The following is a 24,742-nucleotide window of genomic DNA, read 5'->3' as shown; positions in this document are numbered from 1 at the left end:
TGGATAAATCGTGACTGGTGTGGAGAAAGTAAATAAGGAAGTGTTATTTATTCCTTCTCATAACATAAGAACTAGGGGTCACCAAATGAAATTAATAAGCAGTAGGTTTAAAACAAAAGGAAGTATTTTTTTTCACACAATGCACAGTCAACCTCTTTGCCAGAGGATGTTGAGAAGACCATGATTATAATAGGGTTAATAAAATAACTAGATAAGTTCCTGGAGGATAGGTCCATTAATGACTATTAGCCAGGCTGGGCAGGGATGGTGTCCCTAGCCTCTGTTTGCCGGAAGCTGGGAATGGGCGACAGGGGATGGATCATTTGATGATTACCTGTTCCGTTCATTCCCTCTGGGGCATCTGGCATTGGCCACAGTTGAAAGACAGGATACTGGGTTAGATGGACCTTTGGTCTGACCCAGTATGGCCATTCTTATGGAGAATAGGTCCACCAATGGCTATTAGCCAAGATGGTCAGGGCGCAACCTCATGCTGTGGGTGTCTCAAAACCTCTGACTGCCAGAAGCTGGAACTGAACAACAGGGAATGGATCACTTGATAATTGCCCTGTTCTGTTCATTCCCTCTGAAGCTTCTGTTGGAAGATACGATACTGGGCTAGATGGACCATTGGTCTGACCCAATGTGGCCATTCTTATGTTCTTAACATATGTGAAATTCATGATGCAGTTTACGGATGGGGTAGGAGAAGCAGTCGAAGGTTGGGAGTGCTAGCAAGATGCTAATTGTCCCCGGAGTAGTGACTACAAACATAAAGCTATGAAGATCTCATTACCTGAGTGATTTAATTTAAATGTAAAATTTGAGTCTGTCAGGACAGATACTTTGATAGATCTGTATTTATGCCTTCTGGAGTTGCAAAGTGTTCCTGGAACAGGTTTGATCTGGTCAGTCTTAGGACAACAGCGCTGAATTGGTTAATGCCTGGTTCACGTAGGAAATATCTTTGCAATCATACGGGCTAGAAATATAATTAATTAAAAAAATGCAGGATTAAAAAACCTGCAAGACTGCTTTGGATGTTGCAAAAGTCGTGGAAGCTGAGGGTGAGACGGTATGACATAAGCGTTACTCATAACTCTAAAAACTTAATACCTTTTTCTAGAAGAGAACTGAGTTGCTCCACCTTTCCATGGTATAGAATTTGGCCAATAATGTGGAAGAAAGACAGTGTTCCATAATAAGTTCTCTAAAGAAAACTGAGGTTTATGTTTGAGCTCTCTTTATTTCTGTGGTTTTCTGTTTCTAACTGGTTGTAATTGCTAATTCATCCCCCTTGAAAGATGATTCAGGAAGAGATTGCATATATAGCAACAGTGCATATGGTGAAGAGACTTCTTCCGGAGCAGGAAGCAGAGGAAGTTGCCCAGGAAGGAAACTGCATGTGGTTGAAGAGTTTCCTAGTAAAATCTTAACATATATTAATATGATGATAGACAAGGAGCACTTAGCCAAAGTTCTGTACAGTTTTGTTACCCAGCATAAACCCTGTAGCATGTTGCTGGAAGTAATTGACAGAAGCCAGTTTGCATTATTTGTGTTCTTGTTTTTGAAAATAATTTAATTAGGGAAGCCAAAGCTTGTTTTTGTGTTTAAATATTTTTTGACAATTGTATAAAAGTCTGCAGTATGGCAATTTACAGTGGTGTCTGTGGAATTTATTCTTAATTTGAATTAAGTGGAGCATAATAGAATTTAAAGGGTTCATTTCAAAAACTTTAATTTGTTGAAAAGTGGGTAAATATTTGCCCAGTAATCAAATTGATCAAACTGGATTCAATGATTAGGGTTCAATCTAAACGTATAAGTTAGAAGGACTCTTATTTTAAATGACAGTTTATTAGTCTACCAGATTACTCCTGTTGCTGGATCCTTCACTGCACTTGATAACTTTTATTGTAACCAATATTTACTTTGGTACACTTAGCATCAAAGTGTCTTTTTTTTTAACTTGATATAGCTGAGTTGTTAATTAACAATGCCCAAAGGTACATTAGGTGCTTTGAGGATATTTCAGTAATAGTGTAGCACCTAGGAGACCATTATTCTAAGCACTGTACAAAAAGAACAAAAAGATGGTCCCTGCATCTAAAAGCTTATGATCAAAGTTATAAGATGAGAGAACAGACAAACCAACAGGGAATTCCAGGCAACTGAGAGAGACTATTGGTAAACATAATAGGCAGCGAGCTCAGCTCACCAATGACCTAGCCATGGTGACATTTTTTGTGAAGACACTTCTTTCTCAGGTAGAAGGGAGTCTGAAGTATAAGACAGTTCTGAAAATCCTTTTCCATTTTTTTTTATACCTTGGTATACTTGCCCCCTTTTAGCTTGATCTTTGTCAAACATTCACCGGCAAGCTATTAACCATAAGCATTTTCTTGCTTTAATTTCTATTTTATATTGAGTTTTTTAATACACACATTCTTCACTCTCTAGGCATGAAAAGCTTGTCAAAGTTGGAACATATTTTTGATTTGCAGCACCCTATTACAAAACAAACAGCTAAGACTAAATCAATTTGATATTTTTAAAAAGAAAATTAATAATTGAATGCAGCATATCAAATGTGTTCAGTACTCTTTCAGTTCTAGGTTAACACTGTGTAATATGCTGATGGTAGACTTCGGATCTTTTTTGGATCATGGAGAAAACTTGTTCCAGGGAGTGATGGAGAATATTGTGGTATAAAGACATATAAAGTGCTAAGACCCCAACTTTCATTGAAGGCAACACATGAAATTTGCTATTGTATTATTGGAGAGAATCCAGAGGTGATCAAGAATAACAAGCTTAGAAACCATGAACTATGAGAAAAGGTTGAAAGAATTCAGCATGTTTAATGTAGAGAAGAGAAGGCTAATAGGAGAGAGAAGTCCTCATCATGTCCACTGAAAGTAGAAGTAGTAATGGACTTAATTTACATTAAGTGAGACTTAGGTTAGTTATTAGGCAAAACTTTCCGACTATAAGCATATTTAAGCCATGGAGGTTGTGGAATCCCCATCATTTGAGGGTTTTAAGAACAGGTTATAGACAAACAGCTGCATGAGCTGTCGGAGGCCTGTATCCCAAAAAAGGGAAAAAGGTTAGTAAGCAAGAGATTTAAACCGAGCTGGATGAGCGACCGTATCAAAGGGGCGATTAGGAAAAAACAGAAAGCCTACAAAGAGTGGAAGAGGGGAGGGATCAGTAAGGAAACTTACCTTAGTGAGGTCAGAGCATGTAGGGATAGAGTGAGAAAGGCCAAAAGCCGTGTAGAGTTGGACCTTGCAAGGGGAATTAAAAGCAATAGTAAGAGATTTTACAGCCATATAAATAGGAAGAAAGCAAAGAAAGAAGTGGGACCGCTGAAGACTATAGCTGGAGAGGAGATTAAGGATAATCTAGGCATGGCACAATATCTAAACGAATATTTTGCATCGGTGTTCAATGAGGCCAATGAAGGGATTCGGAATATTAGCAGCGTGACAGAGGGGGATACAGGAGGGGGGATTACCGTATCCGAGGTAGAAACCAAACTTGAACACCTTAATGGGACTAAGTCGGGCGGACCGGATGATCTTCATCCGAGAATATTGAAGGAATTGGCGCGAGAAATAGCAGGCCCCTTAGCGATAATTTTTAATGAATCTGTAAACTCGGGGGTTGTTCCATTAGACTGGAGAATAGCTAATGTGGTTCCTATTTTCAAGAGAGGGAAAAAAAGTGACCCAGGTAACTACAGGCCTGTTAGTTTAACATCTGTAGTGTGCAAGGGCCTGGAGAAAATTCTGAAGGAGAAAGTAGTTGAGGGCCTTGAGGTCAATGGCAATTGCGACAAATTACAACATGGTTTTACCAAAGGCAGATCGTGCCAAACCAATCTGATCTCCTTCTTCGAGAAAGTAACGGCTTTATTAGATAAGGGAAATGCGGTGGACCTAATATACCTTGATTTCAATAAAGCGTTTGATACTGTACCGCACGAGGAATTACTGGTTAAACTGGAAAAGATGGGGATCGATATGAAAATCCAGAGGTGGATAAGGAACTGGTTAATGGGGAGACTGCAGCGGGTCGTATTGAAGGGTGAACTGTCAGGTTGGAGGGAGGTCACCAGTGGAGTTCCTCAAGGTTCGGTTTTGGGACCCATTTTATTTAATCTATTTATTACTGACCTCGGAACCGATTGTAGGAGTGGGCTGATAAAGTTTGCATATGACACAAAGCTGGGAGGTATTGCCAATTCGGAGGAGGATAGGGATATTCTGCAGGGAGACTTGAATGACCTTGTGAATTGGAGTATCAGAAATAGGATGAAATTTAATAGTGAAAAGTGTAAGGTGATGCATTTAGGAATGACTAACAACAATTTTAGTTACAAGCTGGGGACGCATCAGTTAGAAGTAACGGAGGAGGAGAAAGACCTCGGGGTCCTTGTAGACCGCAGCATGACTATGAGTCGACAATGTGACGTGGCGATGAAAAAAGCCAATGCGGTCTTGGGATGCATTAGGCGAGGAATATCTAGTAGGGATAAGGAGGTGCTGCTTCCGTTGTACAAGGCGCTGGTGAGACCTCATTTGGAGTACTGTGTGCAGTTCTGGTCTCCCATGTTTAAAAAAGATGAACTCAAACTGGAACAGGTACAGAGAAGGGCCACTAGGATGATCAGAGGAATGGAAAACCTGTCGTATGAAAGGAGACTAGAGGAGCTCGGGTTGTTTAGCCTGGACAAACGAAGGCTGAGGGTGGGGATATGATTGCTCTCTTTAAATATATCAGAGGGATAAATACCAGGGAGGGAGAGGAATTATTCCAGCTCAGTACTAATGTGGACACGAGAACGAATGGATATAAACTGGCCGTGGGGAAGTTTAGGCTTGAAATTAGATGAAAGTTTCTGACCGTCAGAGGGGTGAAATATTGGAACAGCCTTCCGAGGGAAACAGTGGGGGCGGAGGACCTGTCTGGTTTTAAGATTAAGCTAGATAAGTTTATGGAGGGAATGGTTTAATGGGATAACATGATTTTAGTCAAAGGAACAGCGTGCCATGGCAGGTAAATAGTATAATGGCTAATGAGGGTCAGGCTGGAGAATCATGCCTACGTGCTCGGGGTTTTACTGATCGCCATATTTGGGGTCGGGAAGGAATTTTCCTCCAGGGTAGATTGGCAGAGGCCCTGGAGGTTTTTCGCCTTCCTCCGCAGCATGGTGCAGGGGTCGCTAGCAGGAGGATTCTCTGCTAATTGAAGTCTCTAAGACACAGGATTTGGGGACTTCAACAGCAGAGTCAAGGGAAAGGGTAGGGACGGCTTTGTGGCCTGCATCATGCGGGAGGTCAGACCAGATGATCATAATGGTCCCTTCTGACCTTAAAGTCTATGAGTCTATGAGAATCTGTCAGGGATGGTCTAGGCATATGCAATCCTGCTTCAATATGGGCTGGACAAGATGACTTCTTGAGGTCCCTTCCAGTCCTGCATTTCTATGATTCTAAATATCAAATTATAATATGAAAATCCTGCCTTTTACATCTGGGTGGTATGTGATGTTTAGTTACTATATGTAGAATAGTAAGCTATAGTCACTTTGAAACTTTGGAAATGAAATCCAAAATTGGGCCAAATTCCTATAGCAAACAGTTTCCTAAAAATTGAAGTCTGTTTCAGAAACAGCAAAGTGGAACAAACTTGTTTATTTCTCAACCACGTTACAAATTAAATAAAACTGTTGCTTGCCATACTACAGCAGTCTTAGACATAAATACTGGCATTTTCAAAACCTTACCAGTAAAGACTGGAGCAAAGGTGATCTTCATTTTCTTGTTTATCACCAAGCTAATTCTAGTATTTAATCTAGTATTCTCTGTGTACTGTTAATAATTCCCCTCTAGCCAAATGTATTTCAGTCCAAGGAAAATTAGAAAAGACTGTTTGTTGTGATCAGACCTTTCATTATGCTGGCTAACCTAAATTTCCAAAGGGTAAACAATATATTAAGTCCAAATCCAAAGAGTGGATTTTAATTTGAATATAGTTTCATATTTTCTTCTGCATTGAGTATACAACTTGGCATTTTGGCTATTGGCATTGGCATTTTGGAGGCATGAGTGTTAACACATCAACTGACTTAGCTGCCTCAGTTGTGTCTACTCTCTTCACTTGTAGAGTGCCTAGAGCTTTTCTTAACTTTTGCATGTGGACCATTGTGATAACTAATTTGCATTTCAAATTTGTTATCCTAAAATGTAAGTAAAATTGCCTCTTTAAATGTTACTTCTCATTTTGGATTTTTTTGTAATGTCTGTTCTTTGTTTTCTTTTCAGATACAGAACATGGTCTCGGAAACTGGATTAAAGCAATCTTGTTGATATTTTTATTTATACTTTTTTATTTTTGTATTTGACTTAAAGTGCCATGAGAAAATTTGCATATTGCAAGGTGGTCCTTGCCACCTCACTGGTTTGGGTCCTTTTGGATATGTTTCTATTGCTGTACTTCAGTGAATGCAACAAATGTGATGAGAAAAAAGAGCGAGGCCTACCTGCTGGAGACGGTGAGTAGATGTTCATAAATTACAACTTTGTTTAAATAAGTATCAGTGAAAACTTGCCCTTTGATAATTCCCAACAGGATGAGTACGGCTTCATCTTGTATGTATCACAAGTATTTTCAGAGTCTTTAAAAAAAAAAATAGAATAAAAATCCTGGAGGTGTTGTGTAGGCTGTCTAATACCCGAGGCATTCTGAAGGCAGATTTCATTTAAAATGATGTTAGTATAGGAAGGTAAAACAGAGTTAAGGAAATAATCCAAATCCTTCCCTACCGTAATGTACATCTGCAGTAACTCCATTGACATCAATAGCATAAAGCAGTGTAACTAAGAGCTGTATTTGGCCAAATGTAGTAATTTTGAAGGACAGTGATCTCATTACGAAATAAATGTTGGAACAAAAGGGCATTTATTAAAATTAGTACAGTAAACCCTCCAGTGTTGAGATGTTGAATAAGTGCTTATTTTTGAAACAGGAACTATTTTATTCTGTAGCAAAGTTATTCAAGAAAGCTGTTATTCCTGTCCTCCTTTGCTTTCCAGCATAGTTTCCATATGCCACCCAATGGAACTCAGTGCTTTTAGAAAGAATATTTTAAGCTGCATAAAACTGTTGCTACTATAGTATAAAGTATGGAGCTTGTCTGGGTTTAATACAGTATGTCCATTTTTCTTTGCAGATGTATAAAACAAATCAAGTAAAGCTGTAAAATACAGATAGAGCTGGCAATGGCTATTGTTAAGATTGCCTTCCACTTTCCATTATAACTCTGTCAGACTTCAGGATGGATTGATTTAAATCACCTAGTAGAAAGCCTCACTTTAAATAATTGGTTTTAATCAGTTTTTCTGTTTGTAATTCCATTCTTATCTAAAAGGTGCATTCTCATTGGTTGATATTACCATTAAAACATGTTGATTTACAACTAAAAAGAGCCTCTACTCTGGATTAGGTACAGCTGTTTGCTACCTAGGATGGTACCTTATAACTATAGATAAAGATATAGATATGGGCTGTCAAGCGATTAAAAATATTAATCACACTGTTAGTAATAAAATAACATTTATTTAAATATTTTTGGATGTTTTCTACATTTTTCAAATATATTGATTTCAATTACAACTCAGAAAACAGTGTACAGCGCTCACTTTATATTTATTTTTGATTACAAATATTTGTGCTACAAAAAAACAAAAGAAATAGTATTTTCAATTCACCTCATACAATCTCTTTATCATGAAAGTTGAATTTATAAATGTAGAATGATGTACAAAAAACCGGCATTCAAAAATAACTTTAGAGCCTACAATCTACTTAGTCCTACTTCTTCTTCAGTCAGACACCTAGACAAACAAGTTTGTTTACATTTATAGGAGATAATGCTGCCCACTTCTTGTTTACAATGTCACTTGAAAGTGAGAACAGGCATCGCAAGATATTTACATGCCAGATGTGTTAAAGATTCCTATGTCCCTTCATGCTTCAAGCACCATTCCAAAGGACATGCCTCAATGCTAATGAAGGGTTCTGCTCAATAACAATCCAAAGTAGTGCAGATGGACACATGTTCACCTTTATCATCTGAATCAGATGCCACCAGCAGAAGGTTGATTTTCTTTTTTGGTGGTTCGGGTTCTGTAGTCTCCACATCGGAGTTTTGCTCTTTTAAGACCTCTGAAGGCATGCTCCACACCCCGTCCCTCTCAGATTTTGAAAGGTACTTCAGATTCTTAAATCTTGGGTCAAGTCCTGTAGCTATCTTTAGAAATCTCTCATTGGTACCTTCTTTGCATTTTGTCAAATGTGCTGTGAAAGTGTTCTTAAAACGAACAACATCTGGGTAATCATCCGAGACTGCTATAACATAAAATATATGTCAGAATGTGGGTAGAACACAGAGGAGGAGACATAGAATTCTCCCCACAGGAGTTCAGTCACAAATTTAATTAACGCATTCTTTTTTTAACAAGCATGGAAGCATGTCCTCTGGAGTGGTGGTCGAAGTATGAAAGGGCAGATGAATGTTTAGCATATTTGGCATGTAAATACCTTGCCTGCTACAAAGGTGCCATATGCCTGTTCTCACTTTCAGGTGATATTGTAAATAAGAAGCTGGCAGCATGATCTCCTGTGAATGTAAACAAACTTGTTTGTCTTAGTGATTAGCTGAACGAGAAGTAAGACTGAGTGGATTTGTAGGCTCTAAAGTTTTACCTTGTTTTGTTTTTGAGTGCAGTTATGTAACAAAAAAGAAAATCTACATTTGTAGGTTGCACTTTAACCACAAAGAGATTGCATTACAGTATTCTGAGGTGAACTGAAAAATACTATTTCTTTTGTTTATCATTTTTATGGTGCAAATATTTGTAATAAAAATATAAAAAGTGAGCACTGTACACTTTGTATTCTGTGTTGTAAGTGAAATCAATGTACTTGAAAATGTAGAAAAATATCCAAAAATATTTAATAAATTTCAATTGGTATTCTGTTTAACAGTCGGATTAATCATGATTAATTTTTTTAATTGCAATTAATTTTTTGGGTTAATCGTGTGAGTTAACTGATTAATCGACAGGCCACTCTCTCTATAGATATAATTTATTTATTTAAGCAGTTGTATAGCTTTCAGATTCTTCTGAACTGTACATTTTTAGTGTGTTTAGAAAAAGGTGAATGATGGATTGATTATTTACTAGATAATTAACTTTTTCTTCATGATTTGTCAAGCTGCATTAGGATGGTAACTAAATTTAATTAAACATAACAGCTTATAACATTTATTTTTATTAAAGGAACTGTGAATGCTTTAGATACATAAACTTCTTTTATCAAAGGATGTTTCACACGTACAACTAAATGATTTATTAAACAGAGAAATTAAATGTAGTCAGTAAATTTAAACTGATTATCGCAGGCAAGTCTGGGAAACTTTTCAAATACATCTAAGTGAAAGTGACTGCAGCTTAAGTTCCTACTTGCCTTAGTCTCTTGAAAATAAGTCTCCTAAATTAGTTAGGCTGGCCTATTGTACCATAGTTATAAGGCTTAACCTCATAAATCTGATGTTTTCCCCCAGATTCATTCTTTATATAGAAAAAACAATGTTTAAGTCTTAACTCAGTTTTTTTTTACGGAGGATCATGGATTCAGCATGTTATTCTTTAAGTGTTTTAAGATGATGTAGTAAGTTTAGACTTTAACATATTTTGTTTTAAATTCAGTTTTCATTTTTAACAGGTTTACATTTTAAAAGGAAAACTTCTTGTAATTTAAATAACAATCAAAAAAATCCGATTTAAATAAAAAAAATCATTTTTCTTATCTACCCTGCCAAACTAACCACGCAGGCTGAAATTTTTGAAATGTGTCAAAAAATGATTCAGCCATTACCAAGAACGACATTGGGGGAAATTTTTTTTGTAAATGTTAGAAACTTCTTGTACCCCGCAATATTTCAAGTCCCTTCTCTAAAGCATGGAGGGACTAGAACATCTCCATTAAATGGGTGTATGTCAGAGAGGTGCCTATAGAGTTCCCTGTGAAAATCCACCTCTATTTGACAGCTATATGCCCTTGAAAATTGACATAGATACATACATAAAGGTTTTGACAGCAAAATAGCATGAATATTCCATCAGGGCTTAGTATACTACTTCTAAGTGCAGCAGGACTCTTCTTACAGTTGTTTCTTCTGGCTGTTTGAGGCTGCTGGGAGTAGGGAGACTTTGTTGACTGCTTCTCTGCTGATGTCCAGCAGCATAGAGTAGAAGGAGAAAACAGCCTGCATTTAAATGCAAGGAGTGAGGAGCTGGGAAGGCAGTACACTAAGAAGGGACAGGAGCAGAGGGAGAAGGATTGGTTATATGGGGCAGGAATAGACTGGGATGGGCATGGGGAGATGTGGGCAGAAGGCCTTCTAATTTAAAGCATCTTGAGAACCTGGAATAGAACCCAGGATTATTAAATCCCCACATTTCCCTGTTGTCTAGCAAGTAGCTGTGAAATCGACCAGTGAAGTATCTCATCCCCTTCCAGTGGCTTCTGTCAGCTACTCCATTAGCTTAGTGATAGAAGTCTATGCTATGGATTTAAACTTGCCAACCCTAAAGGTAACCAATATTGGGAGGATGGGTTGGATTGAATATGGTTATATTACATGTGACAGAATTTCAATTTTCTTCACTTGTTTTTTTTAAAAACCCTAGGTAATTACACAGAAAAAGACTCCATTAAAAGATAAGTTGCAAAGTCAAGCACCAAAGACTTAAAGAAATATCAAAATTAAGGTGGTCCATGGAACTGTAAATCAGCACCGTGGAATGTATGCACTACCATTCAGTCTTTACATGATCACCTATTTATTTTTTCTAAAGGGGCTTCTGACTCATTCAGTGCCTAGGATAGACAGCGCCCAAACAGTATTGTGTAGTGGAGATTTGGTTTTGTTTGTTAACTTGGAAGTTGAGTAGTGAATGAGGCAGGAAACTGCAGGAAGAGAAAGGTTAATCTCATGGTTAAGCAGTTGAATGCCACCCCAGAGAACTGGGTTTCTGTAAACTTCCAATGTGCAACTGGAAAAGTCCCTTAAACCAAATTTTTAGGAGGTGGCCACTAACTGTGTGGCTCATTTTGGGGTGCCCAATTTGAGACGCATGGGATTTGATATACAGAAGTGCTGAGCGCACTCAATCACAATTGAAGTCAATGGCAGCTGTGCTTAGAATGTATAAACTGGAAGTACTTGGGAAAATCAGGTCCTAAGCATCTCAAGGGGGGCACTCAAAATTAGTACAGTAAAAACTTTGGTATCCAGCATGTTGAGGAAATGGGGGGTGCCAATAAGTCAAAAATTCCAGTTAACTAAGAGGGAGGGTGGGAATTTGGGTGTGGGAGGGAGCTCAGGGCTGGGGGTTGGGGCATGGGAGGGAATGCAAGGTGGCGGATTCTGACGGTGCTCACCTCAGGCAGCTCCCTGCAAGCGGCGACATGTCCCTGCTGCTCCTCGGCTGAGGCATGACCAGGTGGCTCTGCATGCTGCCTCTGCCTGCAGGCGCCTCCTTCAAAGCTCCCATGGCCGCAGTCCCCTGCCAATGGGAGCTGCGGAGCCAGCATGATCCCCCGTGGTGGTTCCTTCGCCTAGGACCATTGACCACGGCCAGTGGGAGCTGCGGGGGCGGCGCCTGCGGATGGAGTCAGCGCACAGAGCTGCCTGGCCACACCTCTACCTAGGAGCAGCAGGGACATGTGGCCACTTGCAGGGAGCCGCCCGAGTTGAGCACCATGTGGATCTGGGACCTCAAAACTCCTCCCATGCCCTAACCCCCTGCTCTGAGCCCCGTCCCAAACTCTCTCTCTCTCCCTTCCAGAGCCAATGCCCCACATCTCCCTCCCAAAATGCTGGTTTATAGAGCTTTCTGATTGGTAAAGTGCCAGATAACACAGATTTTACTGTAGTTACTTTGACAACTTTGGTCTTAATCATTATGCCTTAATTTCCAGTTGTAAAATAGTGATATTTTACCTCATAAGGGTGTTGTGAAGATAAAAATAAATTGTATTGAGGCTCTTCTGATTTTAAGGCCAGAATCTGTGTTTGGAGCTTTTAATGTGACTAATTTAAGTATAATTACTGTATCTATAAAAAAAATGATGTGCAGAGGACAAATTAAATGTGAAATTCCTTGAAAAATTCTGTTCCCTGACTGGCACTGAAACTTTTTTGGGAGGAGAGGGGAACATGTATTAAACCCTCATCTCTGCAATGGGAGGAGGCTTTTTCTCTGCTCTACTGCTGCTCCTATTGATGTTACTGGGGAAATGCTTTGCATATATGTAGTACCACAAGTTGCAGGAGATGGAGGATGAACTGAACTGGGATGGGGAAAGAGAACAGGCAAAAAAGGAAGACTCAAAGGTTTTTGATTGAAAAAGCAGTTGTGTTTTAGTAGATGATTTCCATTTTCAGAGGTTTTTTTGCATGTTTTGTTTATAAAAGTTGCTTGGGAGCAGCAGTCAAAGAATGTTTAAATAAGAACTAGTGAATGGTAATTTGAAACTCTTAAGATTTTATGCATGTCCCTTGAGACTTTTGTTCTTTCTGTTAAAGGCAGCTAGCTGTCTTATTTTTGGGACAATGGTGATGAGATGCAGAAACTGTATTTTAATTTCCCACCAACTGTCACTGAAGTCAAGTTTCAAATTGAACGCAGTTCTCTGCATGTGTAGAAACTTCATTTTTTAACAGAACAGATAATTTGCACTTTAAGATAAATATAATGTAGGAAAAGTGCAAAGTTAGTTACACAATATTACGTCATATAACTTTTTTCTGTTGGTCCTAAATGGCCGTATAATATGAATGGAAAGACTGTGTTTTCAATTAAATATTTGATATTACACTTAGTAATTGGCTTTGCTGTAAAATATATTAATTTAGCATTCTATTAATAGTACTGGTTTGAAATCTGAGAGTGAAACCAGTTAGCAAGCTGACTAGACACTGTTTTAAACAGTATTATAATGTCTCTGTATAGCTATAATATTCAGAAGGTCTCCTTTATGACTAATTGAATATCAAACCAATTCATGGGAGATATTTTCTGAAATACATAATGTTCTTTTGTTTGCAGCAGTGTTGTAGCCATGTTGGTCCTGGGATATTAGAGAGACAGGATGGGTGGGGTAATATCTTCTATTAGACCAACTTCTGTTGGTGAAAGAGAGAGACTTTCAAGAGGAGCTTGCAAGTTTGTCTTTCACCAACAGAAGTTGGTCCAATAAAAGATATTATGTCACCCATCTTGTCTCTAGAATGTTCTTTTAATTGTTGTTTTTAGGTTGTAAAGTGAAGCACTTGAAAAATTGAGAGCGCAGAATTTGGGTTGCACTGTCCATACTGTGCACCAAATGAGGCAAGTGGTCCTGTGATACATAACAGAATTAGACTGATTATAATTAGGTTATTGAAAATTTTCCAGTGGAACAGTTCTCTGTTGAAAAATGGTGATTTGGTGGAATCAGCGTTCTCCAGGAACATGTAAATTCCATTGAACCAGGCAGATTGGTCAACAGGCAATTTTTAACAGTACATCTCGGCCAAACTTGAACGAATTTCATGTGACAAAGAAAAGGTATTTCTTTGGTCACAGATTATTCAACCTACCAAATTTCAAAGGCCTGCTGGAAACAGTGGAAATGTTTGAGCTTCTAAGAAAAAACTCTGAAAATCTTTTATAATGGAAATGCTAACAAACTGAATTTAGGTATTTCTAATAGTTTCCCCCCTGCAGTCACTTTGGAAAACTCAGTGAGATAGGCGCAAGATATCTCATTTGTTACTCTTTATATGTTCGTATAATTTGAATGCTAAGTTTTTCAGTGAGTATAGGATGCATTTTGTTTTCACTCTTGGCAAGCTATTTTTCCCCTCTTTGACCTCGTGTAAGATTACAGTATTCTCTCTTAGCCAAAAATTAAGGAGCATTTCATATTTGGGAAGCAGGAAGAGAAAAAGGGTGGTGCCTTGATCTTACTGGAATTACCTAATATTCTGTTAGAGTACACTGAATTATTTAGCTCATTTATAGTACTGTTTTCTATTTAAATTAATCTCCTAATTCAATGGCTAGATGACTTATAGCCAATATATATATGCTAAAGGTCAAGTTAAAAACCAGTGTCTTGAAATTTCATTATTTGTGTATTTAAAAAAAAATAATTTTTGAAAAATATCACAAAATGGGTATTTATAAAGAAACACTGGCCACTTTGATTGGTTTTGTTTTTTAGTCTCAATTATTTGTAATGCTTTCTCAGAAACTTAAAAATGAAATAATGTTCTGTTCTTCTTCGAGTGATTGTTCATGTCCATTCCAAGCAGGTGTGTGCGCGCCGTGTGCACGCCAGCCGGAAGATTTTACTATAGCAGCGTCCGTAGGGTTGGCTTAGGCGCCCCCTGGAGCGGTGCCTTCATGGCGCTGTATATAGGGGCCAGCCAACCCTCCACCCCCTCAGTTCCTTCTTACCGCTGGTGACGGCTAGCTGGAACTTTGCTTACTCTTCAGCAATCATGGCAGTGTTCCATCTTAGTTGTAAATAGTTAGTCAGTTTGTTTGTTTAGTGTTAGTTTAGATAGATAGTTGTGTGTGTGTGGGGGGGGGGGGGGTTTCCCCAACGTTTTCATCACCCCACTGGGGCATGCCCGGGTCTCCAGGGTTCAGACTCTACAGGGACTGCGGGAAATTCATGCTGAAGAGTGACCCGCGCTCTTCCTGCTTAAGGTGCCTCGGGGAGAGCCACCAAAGAGACAGGTGCAGTATCGGCAGGGCATTTCGCCCCAGGACTCTCAAAGATAGAGTGCAGAGACTTAAAGTCCTCCTAATGGAAGTGGCCCTGCAGCCACAATCGGACCCTGGGCCTGCCGACCCAGGACTTCATCCTCGGTGCGCAGTGCCCCGGCACCAGCGATAAGTTGTGAGGCCAAAGCCTCTAAACCCCGACACCGGAGAGAGTTGGCACACAAGAAATCGGCCTCGGTGAGACATCGTTCACCATCACCAGTGGCGGTTAAAAAGAGGCCGGTGAGGGAACATTGCCCCCACCAGGACCCTAAGGGGCCAGCGCTGTCCACGAGTGCTGCAGGACAGGCCGCGCCGCAGGCCCATTCTGCTATCCCGTTGACTCCTGCCCCAGAGAGGGTACGGTTGAGTCCGGACAGGCCTAGATCCCCGGACATTATAGAGGAAGTGCACCTCCCATCGACGCCGGAGATGTTCAAGGCTGCCTCAGACCTCTTGAGCCTCCCGGTGCCGGCGTCACCGCACCGGTGGAGACAACCTCCGGCTACCCCTCGACCCCAGTTACAATCTCAGGGCAAACCGGCAATGCTGTCACCAAGCTCCCCACACTGAGCCACCCCAGCGGCACCGGCGCAGAGGGAACTTTCTCCGGTCCGGCGGCACCAGTCCCCGGCGACAGTGGGTACCGCCCCTCCTATGTCCTCTTACTCGGAGACCTCTGACTCAGAGGTGGACTCGTACTGCTCCAATAGATCGAGAAGCAGACTATCATCCTTGTGTGTGAGTGCCCAGCCTTACCCACCGCAGTGGCAGCAACAGTGGCAACCGCCCCCCCCCCAGTGGCCGTTCTGGACGCCATGGCCCTACCACCAGTCAGTGGATCAGGCGTATGGACTCCACTCACGGGCCACATCGGTCTCCTCGACGTCGGTGGCCCCGCCCCTAATGCCCCACCACCGGCACCGCCGTCTGACAAGAGTGTGCCACAACGGGACACAGCACCACCTAGTCAGGCACCGGCACCAACGGGGGCCATGCTCCCAAGGCCGCAGGCACCGCCCAGCACGCCTTGTCGTTCGGTTTCGACCCCTGTACCGGCCGTGGTGCTGGATCCTGAACCCGCACCGGCTGCGCAGCCTGAGCACCGTGTGCCGCAGGCCCTGGTAGCGGTAGAGGGTATAGAAGAAGGCTGTCTTCAGGGGATCTCCTCCTCTTCCTCGCAAGATGAGGCAGTGGCAGGAACGTCCGCGGCACTGGCTCTGGAGGACAATAGGATCCTCCAACAGCTGCTTACGCGAGCAGCCCAGAGCCTCTCGATCCAAACGGAGGAGATCGGGGTGGATACTGATCCGGTGGTGGACATCCTGACCCCGTCGGGCCCATCCAGGGTAGCCCTGCCTCTCATAAAGATCATTGCGGACACAACCTGCACCTTGTGGCAGATGCCAGCCTCATTGGCCCCCACGGCTAAAAGGACTGAGAGGCGATACTTTGTTCCATCCAAGGGCTGTGAACATCTTTATACACACCCTCCCCCGGACTCCCTAGTGGTAGATGTGGCAACCAGAGGGAGCGCCAAGCGTTCCAGGGAGCTACGCCAAAAAATAGAGAGGCCAAGAAGTTGGACCTGTTCGGGCGAAAGGTGTATTCGACAGGGGGTCTGCAGTTGCGCATAGCCAATCAGCAGGCCATAGTGAGCCGGTATGGACACAACACGTGCTCGGCTTTGTCCAGGTTCGCTGAACTCCTTCCCCAGGAATCGCGAACTGAGTTTTCAGCCCTGATCTAAGAGGGAAAATTGATTACCCGAGCTTCCCTCCAGGCAGCCTTGGACGCGGCCGATTCAGCCTCACGCACGCTGCCGACTGGTCAGGGGCCTAGACCACCATTTTGATGGCCCGGTTGAGGACGACCTACTGGTCAGAAACTCTGGATCCTACCAACCGTACCTTTTCGTCACGTCTGTCCCCCTTCTATTGTGCGTGGGCCTGGATCACATCAGACAGTTGGGTGCTTCACACGGTAGAGGGGATATTCTATCCAGTTCTCCTCCCGCCCTCCCCCCACCCACCCCCACCCCTCTTCAGGGACTCCTCTCACGAGCAACTTCTAATTCAGGAAGTACAGTCCCTCCTCGCAGCAGGGGCAGTAGAGGAGGTTCCTCAGGAGCTCGGGGGCAGCGGCTTCTATTCCCACTATTTTCTAATACCGAAAGCGAAAGGGGGCCTCAGACCTATTTTGGACTTGCGGTGTCTCAACAAGTTTGTAAAGAAGCTCAAGTTCCGCATGGTCTCCCTGTCCTCCATCATACCTTCCATGGATCCAGGAGACTGGTATGCCGCCCTCGACTTAAAGGACGCATACTTTCATATTGCAATAATCCCTCAGCACAGGCGTTACCTCGGATTTGTCGTGGGCAACACCCATCTACAGTTTACGGTTCTGCCTTTTGGACGGTCAGCAGCTCCAAGGGTCTTCACAAAGCCATGGCAGTCGTGGCAGCCTTCCTGCGCAAGCAGGGTATTCAGATGTTTCCCTACCTGGATGATTGGCTCATCAAGGGCCGTGCCAAGGCACAGGTGGAGGCTCAGGTGGTCTTCATCAGGCAGACCTTCCTCGAGCTCGGCCTCTTGCTGAACGAGGCCAAGTCCACACTTTCTCCAACCCAAAGACTTGAATTTATAGGGGCGGTTCTGGACTCGACACACGCCAGAGCATACTTCCCAGAGGCCAGGTTCCAGACTATGTCCAACATTATTCTCTGCCTCCAACGTTACCCTACCACCACAGCAAGAAATTTCCTCAAGTTACTAGGGCACATGGCGGCATGTACCTATGTGGTGAGCCACACCAGACTCGGACTGCATCCACTCCAGTCCTGGTTGGCAGGGGTGTATCAGCCGGTCAGGGACTCCCTAGAATTAGTGGTGATGCTACCTCGGCCAGCGTTGGACTCCCTACAATGTGGTTCGACCCACGGGAGCTCTGCGCGGGAGTGCCTTTCCTCGGCCCCGAGCCCTCCCTATCACTGGTAACGGACGCATCAGATGTGGGATAGGGTGCACATCTGGGCGACCTCAGGACATAAGGCCTTTGGTCACGAGAAGACCTTTCATTACACATCAGTGTCAGGGAATTACAAGCGGTGTGCCTCGCATGCATAGCCTTCAAATCCCATCTGGCGGGCAGGTGCATTTCTATCCTCACGGACAACACTTCAACGATGTTCTATATCAACAAACAGGGTGGTGCTCGCTTCTCTCCCCTGTGCCAGGAAGCCCTCGCATTATGGGACTTTTGCATACAGAACGTAATTCACCTGACTGCATCCCACCTCCTGGGGACACAGAATGGGCTTGCAGACTCCCTCAGCCGCTCGTTCCAAGGTCACGAGTGGTCTATCCACTGGGATATAGTACTCCCAATTTTCCGGCTTTGGGGTCATCCCCAGGTTGACCTGTTTCTCTCCAGAGAGAACAGGAAGTGTTGCCAATTCTGCTCCCTCATGGGACGCAGTTCGGGGTCTCTAATGGATGCCTTCCTCGTCTCTTGGGCAGACGGGCTATTTTACGCCTTTCCCCCGATTCCTGTGGTTCACAGAGTAATCCTCAAGGCCCGCAGAGATCATGCTCGTGTCATCCTAATAGCGCCGGCGTGGCCGTGCCAGCACTGGTACACGTTGCTCCTGCATATGTCTATACGGGTGCCCCTCAGGTTGCCCCTACTCCCGGACTTGATCACACAGGATCGGGGTCGCCTGCGTCACCCGAACCTGGAGTCGCTCCACCTCATGGCCTGGATGCTCCATGGCTAAACCCTGTGGCGATGCAGTGCTTTCATCAGGTCAGGCAGGTCCTTCTTGGTAGTAGGAAGCCCTCAACAAGGACCACGTACTTGGCCAAGTGGAAGCGCTTCTCCCTCTGGCCACACAACGGGGTCAGGATCCCTTGCTCGCCCCGGTCCCTCTCATATTGGACTATTTGCTACATCTGAGACACCTGGGACTCTCCCTCTCTTCGGTTCGAGTACACCTTGCTGCAATCTCGGCGTTCCACCTTGGAGCGGGGGGTACCTCAGTGTTTGCGGACCCATTCGTTGGTCGCTTCCTCAAGGGCCTTGACAGGTTGTTCCCGCACATTCGTCAACCTGTCCCTACTTGGGACCTCAATTTGGTCCTGTCCGTCCTCACAGGGCCCCCCTTCGAGCCGCTGGCTTCATGCTCGCTGTTATATCTTTCATGGTGGCTATCACATCAGCCCGGAGTGTGTCGGAAGTCAGAGCACTGACATGTGAACCTCCATATACCATCTTCCACAAAGACATGGTCCATCTCAGGCCGCACCCAGCGTTCCTTCCTAAGGTGTTTTCCCCTTTTCACATGGGTCAAGACATTTTTCTCCCGGTGTTCTATCCGAAACCGCACTCCTCGACTAAGGAGTGTAGGCTGCATTCCCTGGATGTTTGCAGGGCCCTCGCGTTCTACATTGAAAGGACAAGACCCTTCAGGAAATCAACCCAACTTTTTGTTGCCGTGGCTGACAGAATGAAGGGGGCACCCAATCTCGTCACAGCGGATCTCCTCTTGGATCAAAACCTGCATCTGGGAATGCTACAGTCGGGCTAACATACCAGCCCCGCCTATCACGGCCCACTCCACAAGAGCACAGGCCTCTTCTGCTGCATTCCTGGCCCAGGTCCCGACACAGGAAATTTGTAGAGCGGCCATGTGGTCCTCAATCCGCACTTTTACCACACACTATGCCATCATGCACCAGGCCAGAGATGATGCAGCCTTTGGCTGCACAGTACTCCAGTCTGCAGTGACCTCCGACCCCACCGCCTAGGTTCAGGCTTGTGAGTCACCTGCTTGGAATGGACATGAACAATCACTCGAAGAAGAAAAAACGGTTACTCACCTTTTTGTAACTGTTGTTCTTCGAGATGTGTTGTTCATGTCCATTCCAATACCTACCCTCCTGCCCCTCTGTCGGAGTGTCGGCAAGAAGGAACTGAGGGGGTGGAGGGTCGGCTGGCCCCTATATGCAGCACCATGAAGGCTCCACTCCAGGGGCCACCGAAGCCAACCCTATGGACGTTGCTATAGTAAAATCTTCTGGCTGGCGTGCATGTGGCGCATCCACACCTGCTTGGAATGGACATGAACAACACATCTCGAAGAACAACAGTTACAAAAAGGTGAGTAACCATTTTTTTCCAGTTTTGTCTTTTACTTGGCAAACAGTTGGTATCAGAAATAGTATGCCTAGTTTAGGAGTAATAGTAAATTTGTTGATACAGATTGGCTAGAGCTAACACATTGTTTCATGTTTGTAATTAATTCTGGTGGAATTAAATTCTCCTAAAATTGAGAGAGGATTGTTCTGAAGAATGAATTCAAATTGCATTATCAATGCCAAATCGTAAAGTATGTTATACATATCAGAATTTTAGTCTAAATGGATTAGTCTTCACTTAATAGAAGTTTTTATATAAAAATAAATTCCTTTGCTAACCTCATAAACTATGTGGAAGTGGATGTTACTGGATGTGAAATAAACCCCCCACGAATTATTTTTTTTCTCAGAAAGTCTGTGAAATATAATGTAGAGATTTATTCCATAACTGAGTGAAATTTGTAATGCAGTAGGTTTGTACAATACAAAATGTGATGACAAAAAGATGGGTGCTTTTTGGTCCTCCAAGTGAACAATAGTTGCTGAGAATGAGACTTAACTGCTCTTGTTAAATATATTAATAGTCGAAGTTTATATTTTTCCAGTATTTAAAAATGTCAAATTTTAGATCCTGTCCTCTAATCTTGCTTCATATGAAACAGTGCATCATTAAACAAATTAGATATGCTTTTGTAAAACATAAATGAGAAGAAAATGCAAGGGTCCCTGCAATAGTCTTATTTCTCCAGTAAACTTCAGAATAGTCTAATCCAGCGGTTCTCAAACTGGGTTGGGACCCCAAAGTTGGTCGCCAGGGCTGGCATTAGACTTGCTGGGTCCTAGGGCCGAAGCCTAAGCCCCACAGCACAGGGCCAAAGCTTGAGCCCCACTGCCTGGGGCCAAAGCCCCAGGGCTTGGGTTTTGGCTTTGGCCCCCCTGTCTGGGGTGGTGGGGCTCAGGCAAACTCAGGTTTCTGTCCCCTCTCCTGGGGTCATGTAGTCATTTTTGTTGTCAGAAGGTGATCGTGGTGCAATGAAGTTTGAGAACCCCAGGTAATTTGTTCAGTATTTAAACTTCTTTTTTGTTAGTTCCAGAACCGGTACAGAAGCCACACGAAGGTCCTGGAGAAATGGGGAAGCCTGTTGTTATTCCTAAAGAGGATCAAGAAAAAATGAAAGAGATGTTTAAAATAAATCAGTTTAATTTAATGGCAAGTGAAATGATTGCTCTCAACAGATCATTACCTGATGTCAGGTTAGAAGGGTAAGTACCTTCTATTCTATTGAAAGCATGCTTTACTTAAATGAACACACATTAAAAATTCTCCATAGTAACCATTGTTCTTTTATATGTTGGTAATCAACATAGATATGAAAGTTGTAAGACACAAGAGGTGGTTAGAATTGCTGGGTTTTGAGGGGTTCATTTGTAAAATTTAACTTAAAAGCAAAGCCACCAAATTTCATTTACTACTATTGTAACCATAAAGTTAGTTATGATTATTAGGCTTTTTCAAGAAAAGAAATTAAATTGGTCTTTTTGAAGGTAACGTAGGGTGGATTAAAAATTTATTAAAAATCTGATTTTTATTTAAACACATTTTTCTCTTTAAAATAAACCTATATAAAATTAAACTTAAAAATATAACTACTTGCATTATCATTAAAGTCTAAACTTACTATAATTATTAAAATAATTAAGTAGTGCATCAAAATTTTAAAGAAAGTGAAGTCCCTAAACCAGGGTTGGGCAAACTTTTTGGCCTGAGGGCCACATCAGGTTTTGGAAATTGTATGGAGGGCCGGTTAGGGGAGGCTGTGCCTCCCCAAACAGTCAGTCAGGCGTGGCCTGGCCCTGCCCCCTATCCGACCACTTCTGCCCCATCCAACACCCCCCCCTCCCCCCCGTTCCCTAATGGGACCCCTGCCCCCATTCAACCCCTGTTCCCTGCACTCTGACTGCCCCGACCCCTATCCACATCCCTGGCCACCACCCCAAACTCCCCTGCCATTTATCCAACCCCTCCTGCTCCCTTCCCCCTTACTGCGCTGCCTGGAGCATCGGTGGCTGGCAGCGCTACAGCTGCGCTGCCCGGCTGGAGCCAGCCATGCCACCGTGCAGCACAGAGCACCGGATCAGGTCAGGCTCTGCAGCTGTGCTGCCCCAGGAGCTTGCAGCCCCGGCGGCGGCACAGTGAGCTGAGGCTGCGGGAGAGGGGGAAGAGCGGTGGAGGGGCCAAGGGCTAGCTGGCCGGGCAGGAGGGTCCCGCGGGCCGTAGTTTGCCCACCTCTGCCCTAAACTGACGAAAATCATTAACTAAACACCTGGGACCACAGTTTGAAGTGCAAAACAAGCTTTTGGTAGCCAGATCCTCTTCTCTTTGCAGGTGCAAAGAGAATATTTTCTTCATTTCAGTTTATTCAGCTAGTTTTGTTCAATGGCCAGTTCATTCAAAGTTGAGAAACTGATTGGGACTTGAAAAAGCAGGAAAGCTTATTTTCTTCTTCAAATGTATCTATAAAAACTAAGTGTGAGAGAAGATAAGATCAACTAGTACTTCAAGTGCTTGCTCATGTCCATCCATATTAGGTGTGTGTGTGTTCGCCACATGCACTGGTGCTGCAAGTTTTTCCCTCAGCAGTATCCATAGGGGACCGGCTCTGGCGCCCCCTTGAGTGGCGCCCACATGGCACGGTATAAGGGGCGCCGCCAGCTCCCCACACCCTCAGTTCCTTCTTGCTGCCAGTGATGGTGCTGGAACATCTGCTGCTTCGGCTCCCGTTTCGTTTTCTGTTCTTGTGAACTTTGAAAACCTGTAATATAGTTGTGTATAGTTAGTAGTTTCTTAGTTACCCGTAGTAGTAATTCTCAACTTTTCATTAGTCATGAATGGGACTCAGCCGGGGGACGGGGCATGCCCTGGTCCCCAGGCTTTAAGCCCTGCGATCACTGCAAACGGCCTATGCCCATCAGCGATCCACATACCAGCTGCCTAAGGTGCTTAGGTGAAGGGCACATAAGTGACAAGTGCTGTATCTGCAAGTCCTTCAAACTTAGGACGAAGAAGGAGCGTGTTATCCCTCTGAAAGTGCTTCTAATGGAGTCAGCCCTCACTCTGGCATCGGAGCAGTGGTCCCCCGCACCATGGTCTCTGTGCGCAGTGCTCCGCCAGGGCTGTCAACGAGCCGGCACCAGTCCCCCTCCACGACTCCAGTCAAGAAGCAGAAAAAGGCTGAGGGGAAGATCTCCTATGTCCTGTAAGGGAAAAGAGAGGGCTGGGGATGAGCCGCAACCCGTGCCAGGCAGCTCAACACCCCCTTCGGGAAGTTGGGCCCCAGCTCATGTCGAGTGGTGCAGCCCATCCCATGCTTCGCCTGCGACCCCAGATAGCGGTGCAGGCCTTAGCCAGCTTCAGGTGCAGTCGAAGCCCAAAGCTCTTCGAGCGGCTCAAGAGATCCTGACGCTCCCGGTGCTTCCCACACCAGCTCCCGCAGTACCCCAGTCTTGGGGAAAACCCACATTTGGACCTGTGTGTGCCCCACCTCAGCGGTACTATTTCACATGGAGAGGGACGTCCAGCCAGCATTTGCCCGCCCGAAGCCGTCATGCCTCAGGACTGAAGAGGCAGGCTCAGCGGAGCCCTCTTTGGTCCACACACCGGGGGTACCAATCAAGGGACTCGAGGCGTACCTCACCGGTAGATTGGCGTAGACCCTCTGAGGCACACGCCACCTGGCAAGAACTCTGGGACCAGCACTGACCATCTCCAAGGGCCCGGGACCAGTTGGATGCCAGAGACGGCTGATTGCTGGGCCATCATCACCCTCTCCAAGAAGGAGAGGTCGCCTTACTCAGGACGATCTTCCCGGCAACTGGTCCGTAGTAGCTTCCGGTCCCGTTCGACGTCCTGGGACCTGTTGAGTAGCGTGAGGCGTGGATCGCCGGGTATCCTATGCAGATCCGCCAAACGCTGTTGGTCCCGGAGAGCCCGACCAAGACAGTCTCGCTCGGACAGGTCAGCTTCAGGACGCAGTGTTGGACTGGAGCCACTGCTCAGCCCGATCCTGGTCGCCCGGTACTGACCACTCAGCTGATAGCTCCGGCTCGGAGTGAGGTTCCCTGACTGCGGGACAAGCCCCGGTACCGGCGATGTGGACTACATTATCAGCACCAAAATCTGTCCCATGGTCCCAAGCGCAGTGGTCAGTGCCATGGTACCTGTGGAACCCTTGGGGATTCTCCCAACCTTCCCACGCTGCCTGATCTGTGTTGAGAGCCTCGGAGAGGCCAGCAGCCTCGGTATCCCATTCCCCTCCGATGCGTGATGCTTCGGGGGTAAGAGCCCAAAGGTCCAGAAGGACCCAGGGGAGCAAGCTGCTAGACCACCCATGGACGTAGAGGTTCCCACAACACCAGCATCGTCCGTGTCGTCGCCAGAGGAGGCTATCATGGGGCCCCCTCACCCAATTCCTCAGGATGATGCCCAAAGCACGCCATGAACTTTTGAAGAGGGTCACTTCTAACCTGGGGCTTCAGGCAGAGGAATTGGAAGAGCCCTTTTCCTCCCTACTTGGACCGCTATAACTTCGGACTGCTGGGTCCTCAGCACAGTGGAGCAGGGTTATACCCTCCAGTTCCTTTCTACCCCTCCCCTTCCACCCGCCTTCCCCATCCCTCTTCAGGGACCCCTCTCACGAGAGTCTCCTA

At 44.4% G+C, this 24,742-nt stretch overlaps 1 protein-coding gene across 4 annotated transcripts in view; it reads left to right on the top strand.

The window, feature by feature from the left end:
- The window catches only part of GALNT1 (polypeptide N-acetylgalactosaminyltransferase 1), a 200,325-nt gene that overhangs the window by 67,851 nt on the left and 107,732 nt on the right, over positions 1 to 24,742 (top strand). For 3 of the 4 annotated variants that reach the window (XM_008169368.4, XM_008169367.4, XM_065584000.1), the window contains 2 exons: positions 6,336 to 6,565; positions 21,124 to 21,298. In XM_008169368.4, the coding sequence (XP_008167590.1) occupies positions 6,427 to 6,565; positions 21,124 to 21,298 (314 nt within the window). In that variant the 5' untranslated portion in view covers positions 6,336 to 6,426. The remainder of the gene's footprint in view (positions 1 to 6,335; positions 6,566 to 21,123; positions 21,299 to 24,742) is intronic. The other variant, XM_042842221.2, reaches the window with a different exon arrangement.

Source organism: Chrysemys picta, chromosome 2, assembly GCF_011386835.1.
Source record: "Chrysemys picta bellii isolate R12L10 chromosome 2, ASM1138683v2, whole genome shotgun sequence".
NCBI classification, from domain to species: Eukaryota; Metazoa; Chordata; order Testudines; family Emydidae; genus Chrysemys; species Chrysemys picta.
Note: the sequence above shows the minus strand (reverse complement) of the source record. Positions and strands in the feature narration are given on the sequence as shown.